An 18,867-nucleotide genomic window follows, 5' to 3' on the forward strand; every position below is an offset into this window, starting at 1 on the left:
TGAGATAACTGACAAAGTACTATGAAAAATTTGTCAAGATGGGCAGAAAATGTAAAGATTCATTCCTTTAAAATGCCACTTGTTAAATCAAATATAAAATTAGCATCAGCAATTAGGTGAAAGACGATAATGTTTACTTAATGACAGTCGTGCAGCAAATTCGTGATACTTCGAACATAAAATAAGTATGTGAGAAGGATTTTGGCCGACTCTCGAGGCACAGGTAAATCGATCTTCAATCTAAAATAAAAAATATAAAATAACAATTGTATGTAAATGAATGTTCAATGTCATTTTATAAAACGTTCGACATCTTATAAAATACCTAAAATTAGTTATTGCACGTGAGATTTACATCAAAGAGCAATAGTCGCAAAAAGAGCACGGGACGAATCGAAAACAATTTTGTATTTATAGCACATACATATTTTCTCGCCTGTTTCATAATCGTTCATAATTAATTGTAATTCGAAATCTATCGAAAAGCGATAATAGCAATTCTCAAAGTCGAAAGAGTCGAAGCGGACTCAACAGTTGTGGAAAGTTACTAGATTTTTCACTGAATGATTTCGTTGTTGATTTGTGGCTCTAAAAGTAAGTTACTTACGTTATCCAAGAAACTGAATTGTGACGGAATCTCTCCGTAATCACTCCGTAATAAAACAAAATTTCTCCCTTTAGCGTTTATCACTGATAATTTACTGAGCTGCAAGATATTTTTTTCTATTTAAGTTATTGAGCAGAAAATTGCAATGTTTTAAGGTATTAAAATGTAACGCAGACTATCGTTTTCGTAAGCAAGTTAACAGATCAATTATTGATAAAAAGAGAAGAAATCGAGAAAAAATACACACGTCAAATCAAGTATTTTATCAGTAGTAAAAATCTTTTTTTTACATGTATGCTATCTGAGCTTACAACCAAGTTATGATGCTCTTTCTTCTAACACTTAAATCGAGGAACTGAGACTTGTAGAAAAGTATCACTGTTATTTATGTTCAAATCTTTAGTCGGCGCAAGGAAAACACTAATTTCTCAATTGGAAGACCAATGAATTATTCTAGAGAATAGAATGGATTTTCTCACAAGCTGAAAACACAAAGTGGATTGTGAAAAAGTATACACGTAAATGTAGTTTTAAAATATAAATAAACTTTTGAATACTTACACATTACAAATGTACATATTATAATTTGTCATTATGTTTTTCACAGAGCTTTAGACAACATTATATTAGCAACACTTTTGGACCATGTTTTAAATCCGATCCCTTTAGAGGAAAAGACTAATATTGAAGAATTAAGTACAAGATTGATTCTGGCAAACAAATTAAAATTTTATAGAGCAACTGGAGTAAACGGTATTAAAGTACTATTAAAATCTGAAAAAATAAATAAAGCAAACTTTCAGTAAATAAATAGTTTTCACATTTATTTGATAGAATAAGATATTAACTTTTAACAGTTTATAAGTACATATTAAATAATAGTAATCTTTTATATGAATTTTAGTTATTGTTTTTCCAGATTTTACAGGTCGGATCTTACACTTGTGTTGAAAGAAAATTTGGAAAATAAAACTATAATGGAATTTCCAACATTGCATATCATTATCAAGAATTATTCGAATATGTATGAAATTATAGATGGGTACTGGTAAATATTACGTGACTAATACAGCAGAATTTATCAGTATATCAACATGCACTTATATATACATCTTATCTTTTAGATGAAAAAACGAATGATACAAAGTGTAAAAATTATGGATTTAGTCAAAAAATGTGAATAATAGAATTATTATATAAATACTTATTCGTATATAGATTTTTATTGGAAATACATCACCATTAGTTTCAGTACAATTGAAATACATACAAATGTGATAACATTAATTGTATATGTGTACGACTATAATACAATTTTATTATTTCCCTCTCTCCTATCCCTACTCATCATATACCTGCATACCATTCAAAAATATAATTACAATTGATAATAAATATATTTTCTTATATCAGTACTAGTTAAAGATTTTATAGATTACACATAAATTGTATGATTTAACAAATATGTAGGAATGAGGAATATAATTTTTCTTTTATCGGCGAGATTAGATATAAAATATACATTTTTTATCTTTCTCACACAAGTTTCTCAACGTCAATTTCTAGGGCAATTTAATATTATTCTATAAGTAAGAAAATAAGTATATATTACACAAATATTTTAAAAATGATTGCACATCTTATCATTCTGTCTTTTTATAAGATACGAGGACTCGATCGAAATTGATGTAAAAAAATTCTTACATCTACATTCATTTCTATATTACATAGTAAAAAAAAGATTTGCGCTTTCACATAGCGTTAAAAAATAACTGAATATTTTACTGTGTGTGTTTTCATAATTACGTACTATGCTTTTGTAAACATAATTTTGATATAGATTAGTTTGGATACATTAATATAATCATATTCTTACAATTTTTGTTTCGTATGTAAATTTTTACTTTTTTCGTGATTATAAATAAATATTAAAATTATAAACATTTTGTAATTAAAAATGAGACAAACAAAATATATTCTATTTTCACTTGGAAATGGAATTTTTTATACATATTGATTTGTTCTTTTTTGCTTATGTTATATTTAACTAAAGAATAAAGAAATACAACAGGAAGACCAAAAATGCAACAAGGCCAGCAACAGCTTTTACATACATCGATTTGCTGTTTAGATGTCTCGCGTCTTTCTTGTACTTTTGTGATAGCATGGATAAATTTTGCGTCTTTGTATCCAATTCTGCAAAGTGCAATATTGTATTAACACGCACAAATATATATTACTAATATATGTGTGTATATGTGTGCATGCGCGCGCACGCGCACACACACACACACACACACACAAATATAATAAAATCCTTTTGATGTAAAAAAAAATACCTGAGAGTACAGTGCCTCTTTGTAAAACATCATCAATATTTTGTACCATGATTCTTTGCACATCTTGCAATTGACTGTTAAGTGTATTCAAATTTCTGCGAGATCTACTATCTGAAAAGATTTTCTTGGCTTTCTGAATATATGTATCTGAAAGATAAATAAAATAAAGTGGATTCTAAATTCAACAAAAATGATATATTCAGTACCAATTTTTATCTTTGATTTACCAAATTCAATAAAGGTGTAAGGCCTGGTTACTGTATTTACACGTTTGCCGTACTGAGCATGAAATTCCTGTGCAATATCTTCCAAATAACTATAAGCTATGCGTGTACTATAATTCCTTTCACACAATACAAGATAACATACTTCATTTTCAATTAAATAGCTGTAAAGAAATATGATATAAGACACAAACAAATTATACCGATAGTAATCCATCTACATAACCAAACTCACTGAAAAAGATAAGGTCCAGTTTCCAGGGTACATCTCGATGGAGATTGCGGACCTAGTTTTCTAAATAACATCTTTGCTTGATTCTGATATTCTACAATATTCTTACCATCCTGCAACAGAATAGAGACAAACATACTATACATTAATGTGCTAAAGTTGATTGAAAAGTTAGAAATTTGCTCTAACTTTTCATTCGCTTGTTCAAAATTTATAAATTTTTATTTTCTTCTCTGGTCTTTACAAATAAAACGAAACTTTCACCAATACATATAGTCATTCTTTTCTCAATGAGAGTTAATTGCAAAAGCAAAGTACAAAACCTAATAGTGAAATGACATTTCATCATAACATTACTAACCTGCTCGTTGTCCTGCATGGTAGCTGCCAGTGGCAGGCCATCCGCTACTCTTGCGATTATCGTAAACAAAACCATGTTATTAGGATTTTATCGCCGTTTTTCGTCTAAAATAATCGGATACAAAGCTATAAAAGCGTCGTCGCGCTGTTCCGCGACTTCAATGTCGTTCAATGTCCACAGGCCACACAGGCCATTCGTGCAAAACTGATGTTCGTCGATGTGGCCACTGAATTCGCCGCACATGCATTCTCGACTCACCACGTCAGTCGATTCGGTCGATCGTAAGATCTGTTCTTTTTAGCTGCACTGGTACTGTACTAAACAAAATAGTACAGAACAGAAAGATAGTCTGGTCCATAGACGTAGTAAGTATAGTGTGACCGACGGATGCACTACGGCCGGTATTCATAAGGTTTGTTCTTTATCGCTGCACTGAGTTCACACTGCACTGAACTGAATTGAAATAGTGCAAGCGGGGACAAGTTAGTGTAAGTAAGTAAGTATAAAGAACGTTTCAGTGCAGTGATCAACATGACGCACGCGTAATATTAAATGAATTATTAGATTCTTCGGATAAAGAAAATATAAATCTAATGCCACCATTTATACCTCTTTTAGATGACGATGACGGTGGTAAGATATGTATTTTATGTGCAATGTATTATTATTTATTATTGTTATATATTAATAAAATTAAAATTTTTTGGAAATTTAATCTAATCTAACCTAGTAACTATTTTTTTTTAATTTTGATGAGTTACAATTATTACATCCAATTTTTGGAATGATACAAAGGATTGAACGTGTCAAAATAAATAATTAAATAGAAGATATTGTTCATAATTATGACAAACTGGGTTTTATCATGCATTTTCGATTATCGAGGATAGTAGCATATGAACTGATAGATCGATTTAGAGTGTTGGAAATATTTATTTCTTTACAAAGTATATTATTATTAATATATTATTTTTAGATAAAAACAAAGCTTTGAAGATAATATTTAATTAAATCTTTCATATATACATACATATTTTTCAGCTCTTTTTCAGCATATTTTTCATATATATACATATTTTCAGCTGTAAATTTGCAATTATTATTAACAATAATTTTATGTTACACAAATACAGCATAAAAAACTTTTATATACATTTAGCTTCTCTAAAAAAATAAAACTTCACATTTAATAAAAGTTAGTACTATCACAGCTTGATTTTCTGAAATTTAGATTATTAGTACAATTTCAGTGCTTATAATTTAATTTTAAGAGAATTATTAATTACTTTAATATTAAATAGGTTACTTTAATATTTATAATAGATTATTTGTACTTTTTAAATTTCCCACCCATTATCAACTTACCCGATTCTCGCACTGCCCTGCACTGCTTGTTCTTGCTCAAGACCCAGTGCAACGAGTACCGTGAACTGTTGCACTGCAATGAAGAACAAATTGGTGCAAGATCTGTAGAGAGAAGGTTACCTCATACGCAAAGAGGGACGAGCGGCAAAAGGGGCAAATACAGAGAGGGGCGAGCGGCAAGAGGGGTAAATGCAGAGAAGGGCGAGCGGCAACAGGGGCAATGATGATGTCATCTGCGAGCAGAAGCTATCTCAGATAGCTACTGTTTGCAGATGAGATTGTAAAGCCTTGTGTCCACGATGCTAGAACTCAATCCGAGATCTCGGTCCGAGTCCTCGAACAATAATATTTATACTTGGCTGAATATAGTTAGCGTTGTAATCGAGTTACGATTCTTTACGATGATTTTCTGATCTATGTTATATTGCCAAGTTGGTTTATAGATATCATCAAGTGATGCACCGCTTGATTTCAAATATTTTATTTTATTTAGATGGTCCAGATATTGTGATCTTAAATTATTAATTTTTTTTGCAATTTCAGTTGTTAGTGGTTGTCCTGTTAATTCTTTGTACTGATTACAGATTATCTGTAAAGCTTGATCTCGTTTCATACGATTATGATAATCAACACTATTTGTAACATATAAACAAGAATGTTGTTGATATAACATTAATAAAATTTTAACATTTTCCTTATTATCCATTTTTTATTATAAAAGAAGTTTTTTCTGAAAATCAATTTTATATATTATTATACTTTTCTTGAAAAATAATATGTATATATAGGTTATAATATATTTTTAATGTCTAATTTAATCTGCATTAAAACTAATAATAACTACTTATGTAAATCTTATTAATTATTAATCTTATTAATTTATTTTATTTAAGAATTATATTTTTCTTATTTTTTTAATTCTATAATTACTTACTAAAATATTATTTATATTGTTCACAGTATCTCGTATCACTATAAGTATCTTATATTTTGTCTTGACAGATTGCAAAAAAAACTAGTAAAATCTAATAACTCGCAATAACTCGTTCCGAAAAATGGGACGCAACACATTTTTTCGTTTGAGCTTCTTATTCGAGTTTTGCATCCAAATTCAGTGTGTACATGATCCGAGTTCTAGTAACTTTCCCTCAGTCCGAGATCTCGGACCGAGTTCTAGTATCGTGGACACAAGGCTTAAAGACAAACCACGGACTAAGGAATAGAGGGACCGAGTCTAAAGTCCTAGTTTAGACGAGAGGGGATGGTAAGGGTGCCGTCACATACAGCCCGTATTCCGTAATCCGCACCGAAAGTCCGCAAAAGTTACTAGGTATTTCGTCCGTAACGTTACGTGTGTTTTTATCTCCTTGTGTCCCATGGAGCCGTAATTTCATGAAATTTCCGTAAAAGTTACTACAAGTTACTAGTTATTACTAGTAATGCTTTTCTTAATTTTATTTATTTAACTAAATTTGATGATTTAATTAAAACTTTTGTTAAAATTATAATATATTCTGTAGTTTTTTTATGAATAAAATACAAATAAATAATTATAATTTGTTAAATAAAAAATAGTACTACCGTTACGACTGTATTTACGGCTCCATGGGACACGAGGAGATAAAAACACACGTAACGTTACGGACGAAATACCTAGTAACTTTTGCGGACTTCTGGTGCGGATTACGGATTACGGGCTGTATGTGACGGCATCCTAATTCAAGCGTGCGGGGGGGACTGCTTTCCGCCATATTGATGTAGCGATTCTCACACAGAGATTCTGTGTCTGTGACATGGTTACACTCGTGTAGTGGTGCCACTAGACATAACGAGTGACAAGCGTAAAGAGGTTAGGCGGTTTTATTTTGTTGTACTATAAATTTTATAAAATACTTTAACTTTTATTACTCTGAGGCTCTGCATACAGTAGACAAAATATTAGAAATAGCAATAAACATTTAATATTAAAAAGAGAAATTATTTTACGTCTAACAAGAGAATAAAATATATTAATTAGTTCCAATTCTTATTTCTTAATTCATGCATTAATTTTTTCTATTCTTTTTATTTTTAAAATAAATAATTCCAATTTCTTATTTCTAATATTTAATAATTATTCCTATTTCTATTTCCTATTTTGTTTATTGTGCGCAGGATCTGACTTTCATTTCTCACATACGCAAATAGTGAGTTCTATGTGTGGTGATACTAAACGAATATGGCGCCCCCCCCCCGCCGCAAACGTGCTCCACCGGTACAGCTTGTGCTCCGTCCCTCTATTCCTTAGTCCGTGAGACAAACCTATGGTTTTATTGTAAGAGGCTAGTCACTAGAAGGTTGCGTTCCCGGCCAATCAAATGCGTGCATGTCAGCCATGAGCCGTCATTGGCCGCTTGGGTTTCCCCAAACCAATCCGGTGGGTTCCCGCCAACGACAATGTTCTATGTTTTCATTGGTTCACGTGATCAAGCTAAGGCGATGTGAGTGTGGCTGCATGAGCATGACTTCGGACAAGAGAGTCTGAGGGTGAAATCAGATGATACGGAAAAGAGCTGCGGAACGGAGAGTGAGTCATTGAGACTTCTGTGAAGTTGGCCCCACATTTTTCAAAATTGAAAAAAATGATTAGAGTTCTGGATGCCCCCCGAAGAGTTCTAGAGTTCTCAGACCATTTTAGAAAGAGTTCTGCCATTTAAAGTAAAGAAAACACCATTTAAAAAATCGGGGGGCTAACTTCACGGCGTCTCCTATTATGTAAAAAATCCAAATTTTTTTATAGTTCTGAGTAGATTTCAAATAGTTCTATAGTTCTAGATAAGTTTCAAAAATAGTTCTGCTCGAAATACTACGTAAATTAAATTTGAAATTCTCGACTTAGAAAACAAAAAATAGCATGAACTTATTCAATTTTGATTTTAGCGTTTCGAGTAAGGATAATCGTTAGAACTCGTGAGGGGCTATACAGAACTCTCAACAGAACTGCCGGTTATCGAGAAAAAATTTGTTTTTTTTTTCTAGGACTTACAAGGGGCCTTCTCGTTGTGCGCCACCTTGTCGTGGTGAGAAGGCTCACCGTGGGGTGGTCTATGGATCATTCCAAAATATATCATATAATTGTGGAGAAACCGACCATAAAGCGGAAAACTGCATAAAGAAGATCAGCTGTCCAATTTGCAAAAGCAAAGGACTAAAAGATAATCACAAGGTGGGCAGCCCTGAATGCCCACCATGTCTTCCAGTCAAATGGAGGCCAATCGAGAAGAACTCGACGGTCCCACTGACGAGAGAGGACACAAATATGGAGGTTGAGGACAATACGGCAAGATAATGGCCCTCACAATTATTCAGACTAATGCAAACCACTCTGGTGAGGCTCAAGATCTCCTCCTCCAGAATATGAGCGAGTGGAGAACGAGTCTTGCAATCGTAGCAGAACCTTACCAAATTCCAGAGAGTCCTAGATGGTGAAGCTCTACTGGTAAATTCCCCAAAGTAGCCATTATATGGGGAGGAGGTGACATAGGGGAAAACTTCCCCTGTATACTTATAGCAAGAACAGCTAATTGGGTAGCCGTAGATGGGGTAAAACTATTATTATAGGATGTTACTGCTCGCCGAGAACGGGAGAGGTAAAGTTCAGGGCCTTCCTCAGCTCGGTAAGTACGTTAATAGACCCCAATCTAGGGAGGCAAGTTCTGCTTATGGGAGACTTTAATGCGAGGTCTCTCCAGTAGGACAAAAAACAATCCAAAAAAGGAGAAATCATGGCAGAGTGGGCTGCTGGCAGAAGCCTTATTTTGGTAAACAGAGGTTTTACACCTACGTGTGTGAGATCCCAGGGAAGCTCCACAGTGGATCTAGCGTGGGCGACACCAGCTATGTTCAGTAGAATCAAAAAGTGGTACGTAGACTTAAAGAACCCTACGGCCTCCGATCACCTATATATTAGGATGACGTTGGGATCTTCACTGACTCTAATCAAAAGAAGAGCTAAAGAATCTAAACGTAGCTTCCCTAGATGGAATAAAAACAAGATAAATATGGATCGATTAACGGCCGCAATCACGGCCAAGACTTGGTGCGATAGGAACCACCTGGAGCAAAATGCGCAATCACAGGTGCATTGGATAGAAGAGGCATTACATGAAGCCTCAGATTTAGCAATGTCAAGAAGCAAAAGAAGACATCAACATAACACCTATCGGTGGTGCGAAGAAACTGCGTCTTTAAGAAATAAATGCATAAAAATAAGAAGGAAACTAACTAGAGAAAAGAAAAAAGATAAGGAAGAAGACAGTACTATAATAAAATCATTAACTAAAAAGTACAAAGAAACGCAGAAGAAACTACGGATAGCTATACGCAGAGCTAAAAATAATGCATGGAAAAATCTAATGGCAACAATTGGCCAAGATCCCTGAGAACGTCCATTTGAAATAGTGACCAAAAAACTGAAACCCCAGGCCATGCCAATAGTATCCACACTATCGCCGGATAAGATGGAGAAGATTGTAAACGCCCTGTTTCCGAAAGGGGATGCAGTCCAGAATCTAAGAAAAGAGCACTCTAATTGGAACTCAGAACTGGAAGTACAAGAGTATGAGGTTAAATTGGCCATGAGTAAGATACAAAACAACAAGGCACCGGGTCCAGGAGGAATCGTAGGAGTTGTGATGACGGGAACGGTGAAGTACTTGATCCCAACGCGGACCAAGTGTTTCACTTCCTGTCTGAAATGAAGGCAAATTCCCAAATAAGTGGAAAGTTGCGAATCTTGTTCTGCTTAGAAAAAAGGAAGGTCTATCCGATGAACCGAGTTGTTATCATCCTATTTGCTTAATAGATGAAGCCGGGAAGCTGTTGGAGAGGGTAATTGTAGAAAGGATTCATACTCACCTTAGAGATAACAATGCCCTCTCCGATGAGCAGTTTGGATTCAGAGAGAGAAGATCTACGATCGATGCCATAAACAGACTAAGATCATATTTACAGGAACAGACAAGGCAAGATAAAGTAGTAGTGGCAGTGGCACTGGATATAGCAAATGCATTTAATTCGTCGCCATGGAAGACCATCATCCGAGCCATGAAGGACAAGAGTTTCCCTGATTACCTGATAAGGATAATTACAGACTATCTGAGCAATAGGTGGATAACCTATATTGATCAGAGTGGTGGGATAACCAGAAGAGAAATCACTCGAGGAGTCCCACAGGGATCAGTTCCGGGTCCCACCCTCTGGAACATAGGATATGACGGAATTCTACAGTCTAAGAACTTAGCTGCAAATAGCACTGTGATCTGCTATTCCGATGACGCAATTCTTTCGGTGCACGGGTACACAGTTGAAGAAGCAGCAAAAAGAGCGGAAATTGCAGCGGCGGCACTCGTCCTCGAGATTGAAAAGCTTGGCCTTAGAGTAGCCCCCAGCAAAACAGAAGCGATGGCGTTCCCTTCAAACACTATAAAAAACAAGCAAATATATACATTAGTAAAAGGAGAATTAGTACAGGTCAAAAAACAACATTAAGTACTTGGGTATCATAACAGACGGAAGTTGGACGTTTGCCCCGTATTTCAAACATACCGTCCAGAGGGCGGAACAAACATTCAACGCTCTTTCGGGCATCATGCCTAACTCAAAGGGTCCAAAGGAACAAATAAGGAGACTGTACTCCAATGTAATACACTCGGTGCTCTTATATGGAGCGCCAGTGTGGGCGGAGAACATAACTAGAAATATACAGGTAAAAAGAAAGATCTATAGGTTGCAAAGAAAGATCTGTCCGAGGATGTGTTGCGGTTATAAGACAATCTCCTTTGTGGCCGCAACGATATTAGCCAGATGCACCCCATTGGATTTAACCGCTAATGTCTTAAACAAAATTTACAAACAAGTAAAAAAAAATATGGAACGGGAAGGCACATTTCTGGAACACTCCGTCAAGGTGAGGTTATGTCTTGAAGCTAAGAGAGAAGCAGTTAAGGAGTGGAAGATAAGAGTGACAACTAGCCACAATACCAGTGGTATTAGGGTGACCCAAGCTACCGTCCCACATCTGGAAGAGTGGTACAGGATGAAAAAGTGATACACCACATTTCACTGTACACAAAAAGTGTCAGGGCACGGGTGTTTTAAGGCATACCTTTTCAAAAATTAAAAAGGCTATTTTCCCGAATTGCGACCATTGCAATAACGGAATTGACACGGCCCAGCATACACTAGAGGTTTGTCCCGCCTGGAAACAGGAGAGGGATACGCTTCGGAGTGTGCTGAGCAGAAAAGTAGGATTAGATTTAAGATCCATTATTGAGGAAGTAATCAAAAACGAGGAAAAGTGGAAGACTCACATTTTTTTTTTTTTTTTTTTTTTTTTTTTTTGTGCGAGAGTGATGAGAGCTAAAGAGGAAGCAGAGAGAGAGAGAGAGAGAGAGAGAGAGAAAGAGAGAGAGGTTGAACAGTCAGGCTACATAGTTTTGCTTAATTGATTACTTACCTCCGACTCCTCATCAACAATTTTCAATCCTGAGGTGACGTCACACTTTTTTTTTTTTTTTTTTTTGGTGAGGCAGGGGAAATCCTTTATGGATACCCACGGGTCCCGGGGGGGATCCCGTGGGTTATGTGGGAGTCTCCTGAGAAGGTGTTTCAGGCATACCCACTAAAACCCCTGCCGATAGCCTTCCTGGACCATATAGAGGGAGGGTGAGGTATCACCAGCGGTATTCGTCTCACCCTCCCTCAGGTCTGACCGGAATCGGTCTCCTCGCGGGGAGGGATAGGGAACAGTACGTCCCTTCTCCCTCCCAATGTGATCCTCTATTACGGGAAAAGCCGGGCAATCGCGACTTTTCCCCGCCCTCCCGTGTTTATTGGGGGGCTGAGGTCAGCCAGGAGCCCCCGCTCCTAACCGACCCCCCGCCGGAGGAGAGATAGAATTCCGATACGTCTACGGTATCTCCTCTCCGGCCATCCAAGTTGAAAGGACCCGTTGTGTCCCTCCTAGGGGGAGAACCTCCCCGGGGGTTGGTAGTAACACGCTTGTGATACATGTCACCGCCCAGGGAGGCCCCCTATTTCCTCTGCCCCCTCTTGGGGGTGGGGGGGGGGGTTATTGGCGACAATATAGTAGGAGGGGGGATTAATTAATCCCCTCCCCTTACCGCCTCCCCCCTTCTTATTCTCTCCGCCTCCTCCTTCTGAAACATTACTTTGTCACAGAAGGAGGAGACAGCCCTCCATTTATCCTCTCCCTCCAGCATGGCGTTTACCAATGCTGGTAGGGAGAGGTCCTCGCCGACCACTGCGGTCAGGACCCGACGCTCTCCCTCCCATGCTTCACACTCTTCTAGAGTGTGTCGCGCCGAGTCCCGACCGGCCGCACAGTGGTGGCACCTTGTCGTACACTCTCTACCTATCCTGCACAGGTAGTCACCGAAACAACCATGTCCGGTGAGTACCTGTGTCAGGTGGAACCCGATACCGTGTCCCCTCCTGTCCGCCCATTCGGGAAGACAGGGTTGGATGGCCTGGGTGGTCCATCTACCCGCCGTGGAGCCAGCCAAGAAGGTCTGCCATGCCTCCAAGGCTCCCCGGCGGGCGTCCGTCCGTAGTCTGGCCACGACTCGTGGCAATAGGCGAGCCCTCCCGGTCCGGTCTGGGTCCCTCGTACGCCGATAAAATTCAGCGTACGAGTTCGCCAGGAACTCGGCCGCGATGAGGCCCGCCAGAGCCGTGGCCGCCGCGTACGACGTCGTGCTGTAGGCCCGGATCAACCTAATGGCCAGCCGGCGCTGTTGACGATGTAGCAACGCCTGTATGCGCCGACTGGCCGTGACCCTTTCGGCCCACACCGGTGCTCCATAGAAGAGCACCGATTGCACGACGTTCGCGTAAAGTCTCCTGACTTTATTCCGCGGACCACCCAAGTTCGGAAGGAGGCGACCCAATGCCGCCGCCATCCTTTCCGCTTTGGGGGTTATCCCAGCAAAGTGCTGCTCAAACCCCCAAAGTCCATCCAGGGTGAGGCCCAGATATTTCATCTGGGTCCCTACCCGGACACGTACCTCCCCCACCCAGATTTGGGTGGGGGGGGGGGTCGCCCCGATTCTCTGCTATAGAAGTACAGAGCTTCTGTCTTCTGCGGGGCGACCTCGAGTCCCATTGTTCGTATCGAGTGTACGACTGCCCGGGTGGCGGCGTTCGCCGCGTCCCGGGCCTCTCTCCAGCTCCTCCCCCGGGCTACCACCAGAGTGTCGTCTGCATAACATAACAGACGACAGCCCGGGGGAAGAGCTGTGCGGAGCACTCTGTCATATGCGAGGTTCCATAATAGGGGTCCTAACACCGACCCCTGAGGAACCCCGCAACAGACCTCCCTTCGGCTTACCCGCTCCAGCTGGTCCTTATACTGGAGCGTCCTGTCACGGAAATAGTCCCAAAGGACCTCCCTTATGTATGGGGGAAGGTCATGAAATTCCATGGCCCTCCCCACACATTCCCATGAGAGGGAGTTGAAGGCGTTGACAATGTCCAGCGACACCGCCAACGCCACATCTCCCTCCCCTACAATTTGGTCCGAGAGGGCCCGCAGATGCATAATTGCATCTGTTGTAGATCGGGCCTCTCGGAACCCAAATTGGTCCTCCGATAGGTTGGGACCATCCCGCGACAGGTGCTGGACGATTCGGCCGGCAATGATTCTTTCGAATAACTTGCCGACCTCGTCCAGCAGGCAAATCGGCCTGTAAGCCGAAGGTTGCTCCGCCGGTTTCCCCTCCTTGCGAAGTAGCACTAGGTTCGCCACCTTCCACAAGGAGGGGAAGGTGCCCGACCTGAGGCATTCATTGAACAGTCGCCTCAGTCGAGCACCCACCACGCCAAAAGCCAAGGCCCAAACACGGCCGGGAACCCCGTCCGGGCCGGGGGCCTTACCAGTAGCCCCCAACCTTTTGGCCGCCTCGGATAGCTCCCTCTCTGATATCTCCAGGTCCTCGGTCCAAGTGGGGGGATCCCCCCTAGGGGGGATGTGGACGTCTCTTAAAGGAAAGAGACTCCCCACCACCTGGTCGAGGAACCCGGGGTCCAGCATCTCCGAGGTTGGGGGCGTCGCCGGTCTCAGTCTGTTGAGTACCAGACGGTACGGACGCCCCCAAGGGTCCCGGTCAAGCTCTGCGAGCATCTCCTCCCAGGCCTTGGCTTTGGCCCTGCCGATGGCTGTCCTTAGGGAGCACCTTGCGGCCAGGTACTCCCCGTACGCCTCGGCAGTGCTTTCATCCTCCCCGCCCACCCGTCTTCGGGCCCTGAGGAGACCGCGTCTTGCTGCGTTCGCTTTCTTTCGCAGACCCGCGATCTCCTCATTCCACCAATACTTGGCCCGACGGGGGGCGGGTTTTGATCGGGGCATGGCCATGTCGCACATGCGTTCGACCATGTCCCCGATCTCCCTGGCTTCGGCCCCGGCGTCGACGAGGTCGGGGGAATCCGACCACGCCTCCACCAAGGCCGCCGCCAACAATTTGTCCCGGTCCATCCTGGCCAGTGCCCACCTTTTAGGGGGACCCTCACCCCTTTGACGGCGGCGGCGGGCCAGCACCTCTTGGGGGGTGGCGGTTAGGACCATCTCTATACATAGATGGTCCGAGAGAGTCTCCCGATCCGCCACCCTCCATGACCTCACCAAGTCCGCGGCCCGGGGGGAAGCCCACGTCAAGTCGACGATGGACTCCCCCCGGGGGTGGATGCAGGTGCTATCTGACCCCCTGTTCAATAACAAGAGGCCGAGACCCGCCGCCCAATCCACCACGGCCCCACCCCTGGTGTTGGTGAACCGGGAACCCCACTCCCTTGACCAGGAGTTGAAGTCCCCGGCCACCAGTACGGGATGGGGGAAGCACCGGCGAATGCCCTCCCCCACCACCCTCAGCTGTTCTCTCAGCTCAGGGTGGGGCCGTTTTGGTGGGGCGTATACCCCCACCACATAAAGCGCTCCCCATCGCGCTATGACAAATCCCGCCCCCCGTTCCACAAGGGTAAGGGGGGGGATTGCGGGGAGTTCCTCCTTACAATGGCGACGGAGCCGTTCGAGGCCGAAACCCAGTTGGGATTGGATTCCTGCACCTGATACGGCTCCGTCGCCACTCCCAGACCAGCATCACGCCCGTCTAGGTCCTTCAGAAATAAATCTTGGGCTCGACGGGCGTGATTTAAGTTGACCTGGAGGAGTTTCGTGGACATTGTTAGTTTTCACTAACCTGTCCCTCCTCCAGGCCACTCGTGCCTGCCGTTGTTACGACAGCTGGAGGTGGGTCCACCTCCATGTCTTCCATGGGGGGATTTGGTTCCCCCCCTGTGGACGATTTCGCCGCTGTCGTCATTACCTCCTTGTTTTTAGGAGGGGGGATGGGTGCCACTATGGCAGCTCCCCCCTTCTTCTTCTTATTTCCCCCTTTGGGGGGTTTGCATGCCGGCCCCCCCATTCGGTGGGAGGCCGGAAGGCCCGCATCTCGACACACGACGCAATTGACCTGCGCCGTGCATCCCCGGGCCTCATGCCCCTTTTCTCCGCAGCGGTAACAAATACCGCTGCGGTCGACATTTGTGTTAGGGCACATGGCCCTAACGTGGCCCCTCTCCATGCATCTATAACATTGGAGGGGGCGCACCTCCAAGAGTTCAACCCGGGCCCGGAAAAATCCGTCAACCACTACGTGTCCCTCCTGGGCGACCTTATTGACGCCCCGAGGGGGCACTTAACCCAGACCGTGTATAGGCCCCTGGGGATGGGAGAGGGCTTTATGTCCCCCACTTTGATTTCAGTGGGGGAGCACCCTCCCTTCTCCGCCACGGCCTGAGCAACACTCTCCGCCGTGGTCGACGGTGGCAGATCCCGAATACGGATCTCGCCCATTTTTTGAGGGCGATTGATCCGCACGTCGGGTCTGTCAGCGAACATACTGCGCATCTTTTGCGCCAGTATGTCCGCCTTCTTTTGTCCCTCCGGGCCCGGGATCTGTATGATCATTGCCCCAGTTTGACCAGGTACGGCTTTCGTCGGCGGGATCCCCATCTCCTTCAGTGAGATCTCCCTGGTGACCTTTTTTAACACCTCAGTATACTCCCCCACTGGACATGTGAGGGAGATAGCTGCGGTGTTAGGCACCTTCCTCTTCTTCTTCTTTTTCCCTCCCTTATCTCCCTGAGGGCCCGATTTGGGCGGGGAGGGGGGGGATTTAGGGACGGTATTGGGCACCGTCTTTATTGTCCCTTTTGCGTTCTTAGTTGTAGAGGAGAGAGGGGTCTCCTTCCTCTTCTTCCTTCTCACCACCTCTGTAAACAGAGGTGGTGAGTTTTCCTGCTGTTGTTGCTGCTGCCCCGGGGTCATGGCAGTGCTCGTTACAGCGGGTCTTCCTCCAGTGGGAATTGGCTGCCTCGGTTTTGCAACCGGGGTTTTCTTTTCCCCTGTAGGGGGGGGGGGAAGGGCCGACAGTGGGCTGTCGCACAGCGGCGGACCGCGCCAACACCTTCCCCTTCCCCTTCTTTCCCTCCCCCCCTGGAGTCCGCCGCAGGGGGAGCCACCCTTTTAGTTGAGGGTGGACTCCTACCGGCAGGGGGTCCAGGGGAAGGAGGGTTAGGCAAGGAGGGAGGGGGGAACCTGTCCCCCAAGAGCTCCCTCAACATTTGGGGGAGCTCCCTCATCACCCGGGAGAGAGACTCCTCCACCTGTTTCTTCACCTCCCTAGCGATAATTCCAGCAAGACCGTCACCCGGGAGGACGGTGTCGCTGGCAATCACCGGGAGGACAGGGTCCTCCAGCCTCTTCACTTTATTCTGGACGGGGGGTCTATATGCTGGGTTATTTATCAAATCCTCCCTGGTGACTATTATGGGGGATGGTTCTGGAATGATTTCCATCACCTCCCCCACCCCCGTTGCCACTTCCGCCTCTTCCATTTTTGCGGCCGCAGCTCTAATCCTTGTTTTCGGGGGGGAAGGAGGAGGGGAGGTTCTCTCCCTCTCCTCCCTCTCCCTACGGAGGTCATCATTCTCTTTTTTCAGGAGGCGATTAGCCTCCAGGATGTCCTCCAATTTTGTGTTTGCGGAGGGGGGGGCTCTGCCCGCAACGGGGCTATAATAGCCCTTCTCCGCTCTTTCCGCCAGTATCGCAACCCCCGCCTCAAAAGAGGAAGCCGCCGTTTTAAGGAGCCCGGATAGGTCCCCCTTCAACCCCTTCAAGATGTCGGCCACCTTAATGATGCCTTCAGTGCTCGTCTTAAAGTCGTCCAAGATGTCCTGGATCGACGCATCTTTGTATTCTGCGACTTTGTTCTTCACTTTCTCGACGTGCTTGAGATATCTTTGCGTCGTACGGTCAATCACATGATGAGGGTTCATCACCTGTTCCGCCACTTTTTTGTGCATCTTCTCGACATTCTTCATGTCAGACTCCCTCCTTTTTTGAAGAGTGAATTGCCCCACATGTGAGGGATCCAAAGCAGGACGCCCCCTAGGCTCATCTTTCCTAGCGCGCATCCTCAAGTCCTCATTATCTTCCTCATCAGTGGACATGGTACCCTGTACCCTTGTCCTCCTCTCCGTCCTCTCCCTTTTTTCCTCCTCTTTTCATCAGAGGAGGGGGTCCCCGGAAGATTAGCGGGCTCCGGTGATTTTCTAGGCCTTTTTTTGGCCCCAATCTCCTGTTTGCTGGCTCTGGAGGCAGATGAGGCTGTTGTCTCATTGCCATCATTCTCATAATCAAGGCTGGAGTCTACGAGGGCACGGACCCCTCGTAGGAGGCTTTCCTCCGACCCCGTCCTTGACTTACCCTGCAGTCTCCTCGGAGACCCGGCTCTGGAAGGGTTCCTTGATGGAGCCGGGGTACCCGCAGGGGTGCCTTTTCTTGACCTGGGCCCAGGTCTTTGATGTGGTTGAAGAGAGGGGGGTGGGTTCCCACTCATTTCTTCCACCATCATCACGTCGTCGGAGTCCATGCCCCCCCTCAATCTCAAAGTTGAGACTTGAGATGGAGCACTGGACTCTGGAGACGTCCTCGACATCTCCTCTCCCCCAACATCGGAGATCTGTGCATCGACCGAGAGAAGAATACTCTCGGGTTCGGGACACCGATTCCGATAACCATCATCGCTCACGTTTTTAGTAAAAGGCATCATTTTCGTTTCTATCCCACGACCCACTGCGGCTCCGTTGACCGGGCATGCCCTCTACGTCCCGAGTTCCCCCGGGAGGTCAACATATGGCTCAGGCACCGGGAATAATCATCCGGTGCACTGGCCTCCAGCCCCTTACTGGCCCCTGATTTTACTCAGGGGTTTTCGGGGGTCCCGCACCTCCGACAATGCGGGCACCGCAGTGGGTGCAGCCACGCGGGGGGCCCCACGGACGGTTGGGGCGGGGAGTGTTGCGACCCACTCCACGCCTTACCCGCCGTGGCGACCAGCGAACCCACTCCTCGACCGAACACTCCGGAACCGGTAAAACCGGGGACGCACTCCGGAAGTGAACGGTCCTCACTGCTCGACCCTGCCTCGGAGTAATTCCGAGCGGCCCGAGCAGCTACACCCCCGCCATCCGACCCTGCCTCGGAAACGTCCGAGCGGCTCGGAATGGCCCAGCCCGACGAGCCCGGGAGTTTCGGGACATCGACGGCCCGTCACTCTCCTTCACGACCGCGTACTCATGGACCACGTCCACAAGCCGTTTGGCCGGAGAGGGAGAGTCGT

The 18,867-nt window shown here is 44.2% G+C and overlaps 3 protein-coding genes and 1 long non-coding RNA gene across 4 annotated transcripts; 3 read left to right on the forward strand and 1 right to left on the reverse strand.

Moving 5' to 3' along the window:
- Nucleotides 1-229: 229 nt before the first annotated feature.
- Nucleotides 230-1,894, forward strand: LOC105669547 (uncharacterized). Its single transcript, XR_010887900.1, has 3 exons — nt 230-1,125; nt 1,215-1,360; nt 1,527-1,894. It is a non-coding gene; the product is annotated as an uncharacterized lncRNA (long non-coding RNA).
- On the reverse strand, nt 1,812-4,088 carry Sec22 (vesicle-trafficking protein SEC22). The gene is made up of 5 exons (XM_012362503.2): nt 3,764-4,088; nt 3,406-3,515; nt 3,174-3,334; nt 2,947-3,093; nt 1,812-2,803 (listed from the first exon to the last, which is right to left on the reverse strand). The coding sequence occupies exons 1-5, from the start codon at nt 3,836-3,838 to the stop codon at nt 2,655-2,657; spliced, it is 642 nt and encodes a 213-aa protein (XP_012217926.1). The 5' UTR covers nt 3,839-4,088; the 3' UTR covers nt 1,812-2,654.
- Nucleotides 4,089-8,892: 4,804 nt separating this feature from the next.
- On the forward strand, nt 8,893-9,549 carry LOC105669501 (uncharacterized). Its single transcript, XM_012362492.1, has one exon. The coding sequence runs from the start codon at nt 8,893-8,895 to the stop codon at nt 9,547-9,549; it is 657 nt and encodes a 218-aa protein (XP_012217915.1).
- A 1,208-nt stretch (nt 9,550-10,757) lies between these two features.
- Nucleotides 10,758-11,216, forward strand: LOC105669502 (uncharacterized). Its single transcript, XM_012362493.1, has one exon. It carries the CDS (start codon nt 10,758-10,760, stop codon nt 11,214-11,216), a length of 459 nt encoding a protein of 152 aa, XP_012217916.1.
- The last annotated feature ends 7,651 nt before the right edge of the window (nt 11,217-18,867 follow it).

This window comes from Linepithema humile, chromosome 1 (assembly GCF_040581485.1).
Source record: "Linepithema humile isolate Giens D197 chromosome 1, Lhum_UNIL_v1.0, whole genome shotgun sequence".
NCBI classification, from domain to species: domain Eukaryota; kingdom Metazoa; phylum Arthropoda; class Insecta; order Hymenoptera; family Formicidae; genus Linepithema; species Linepithema humile.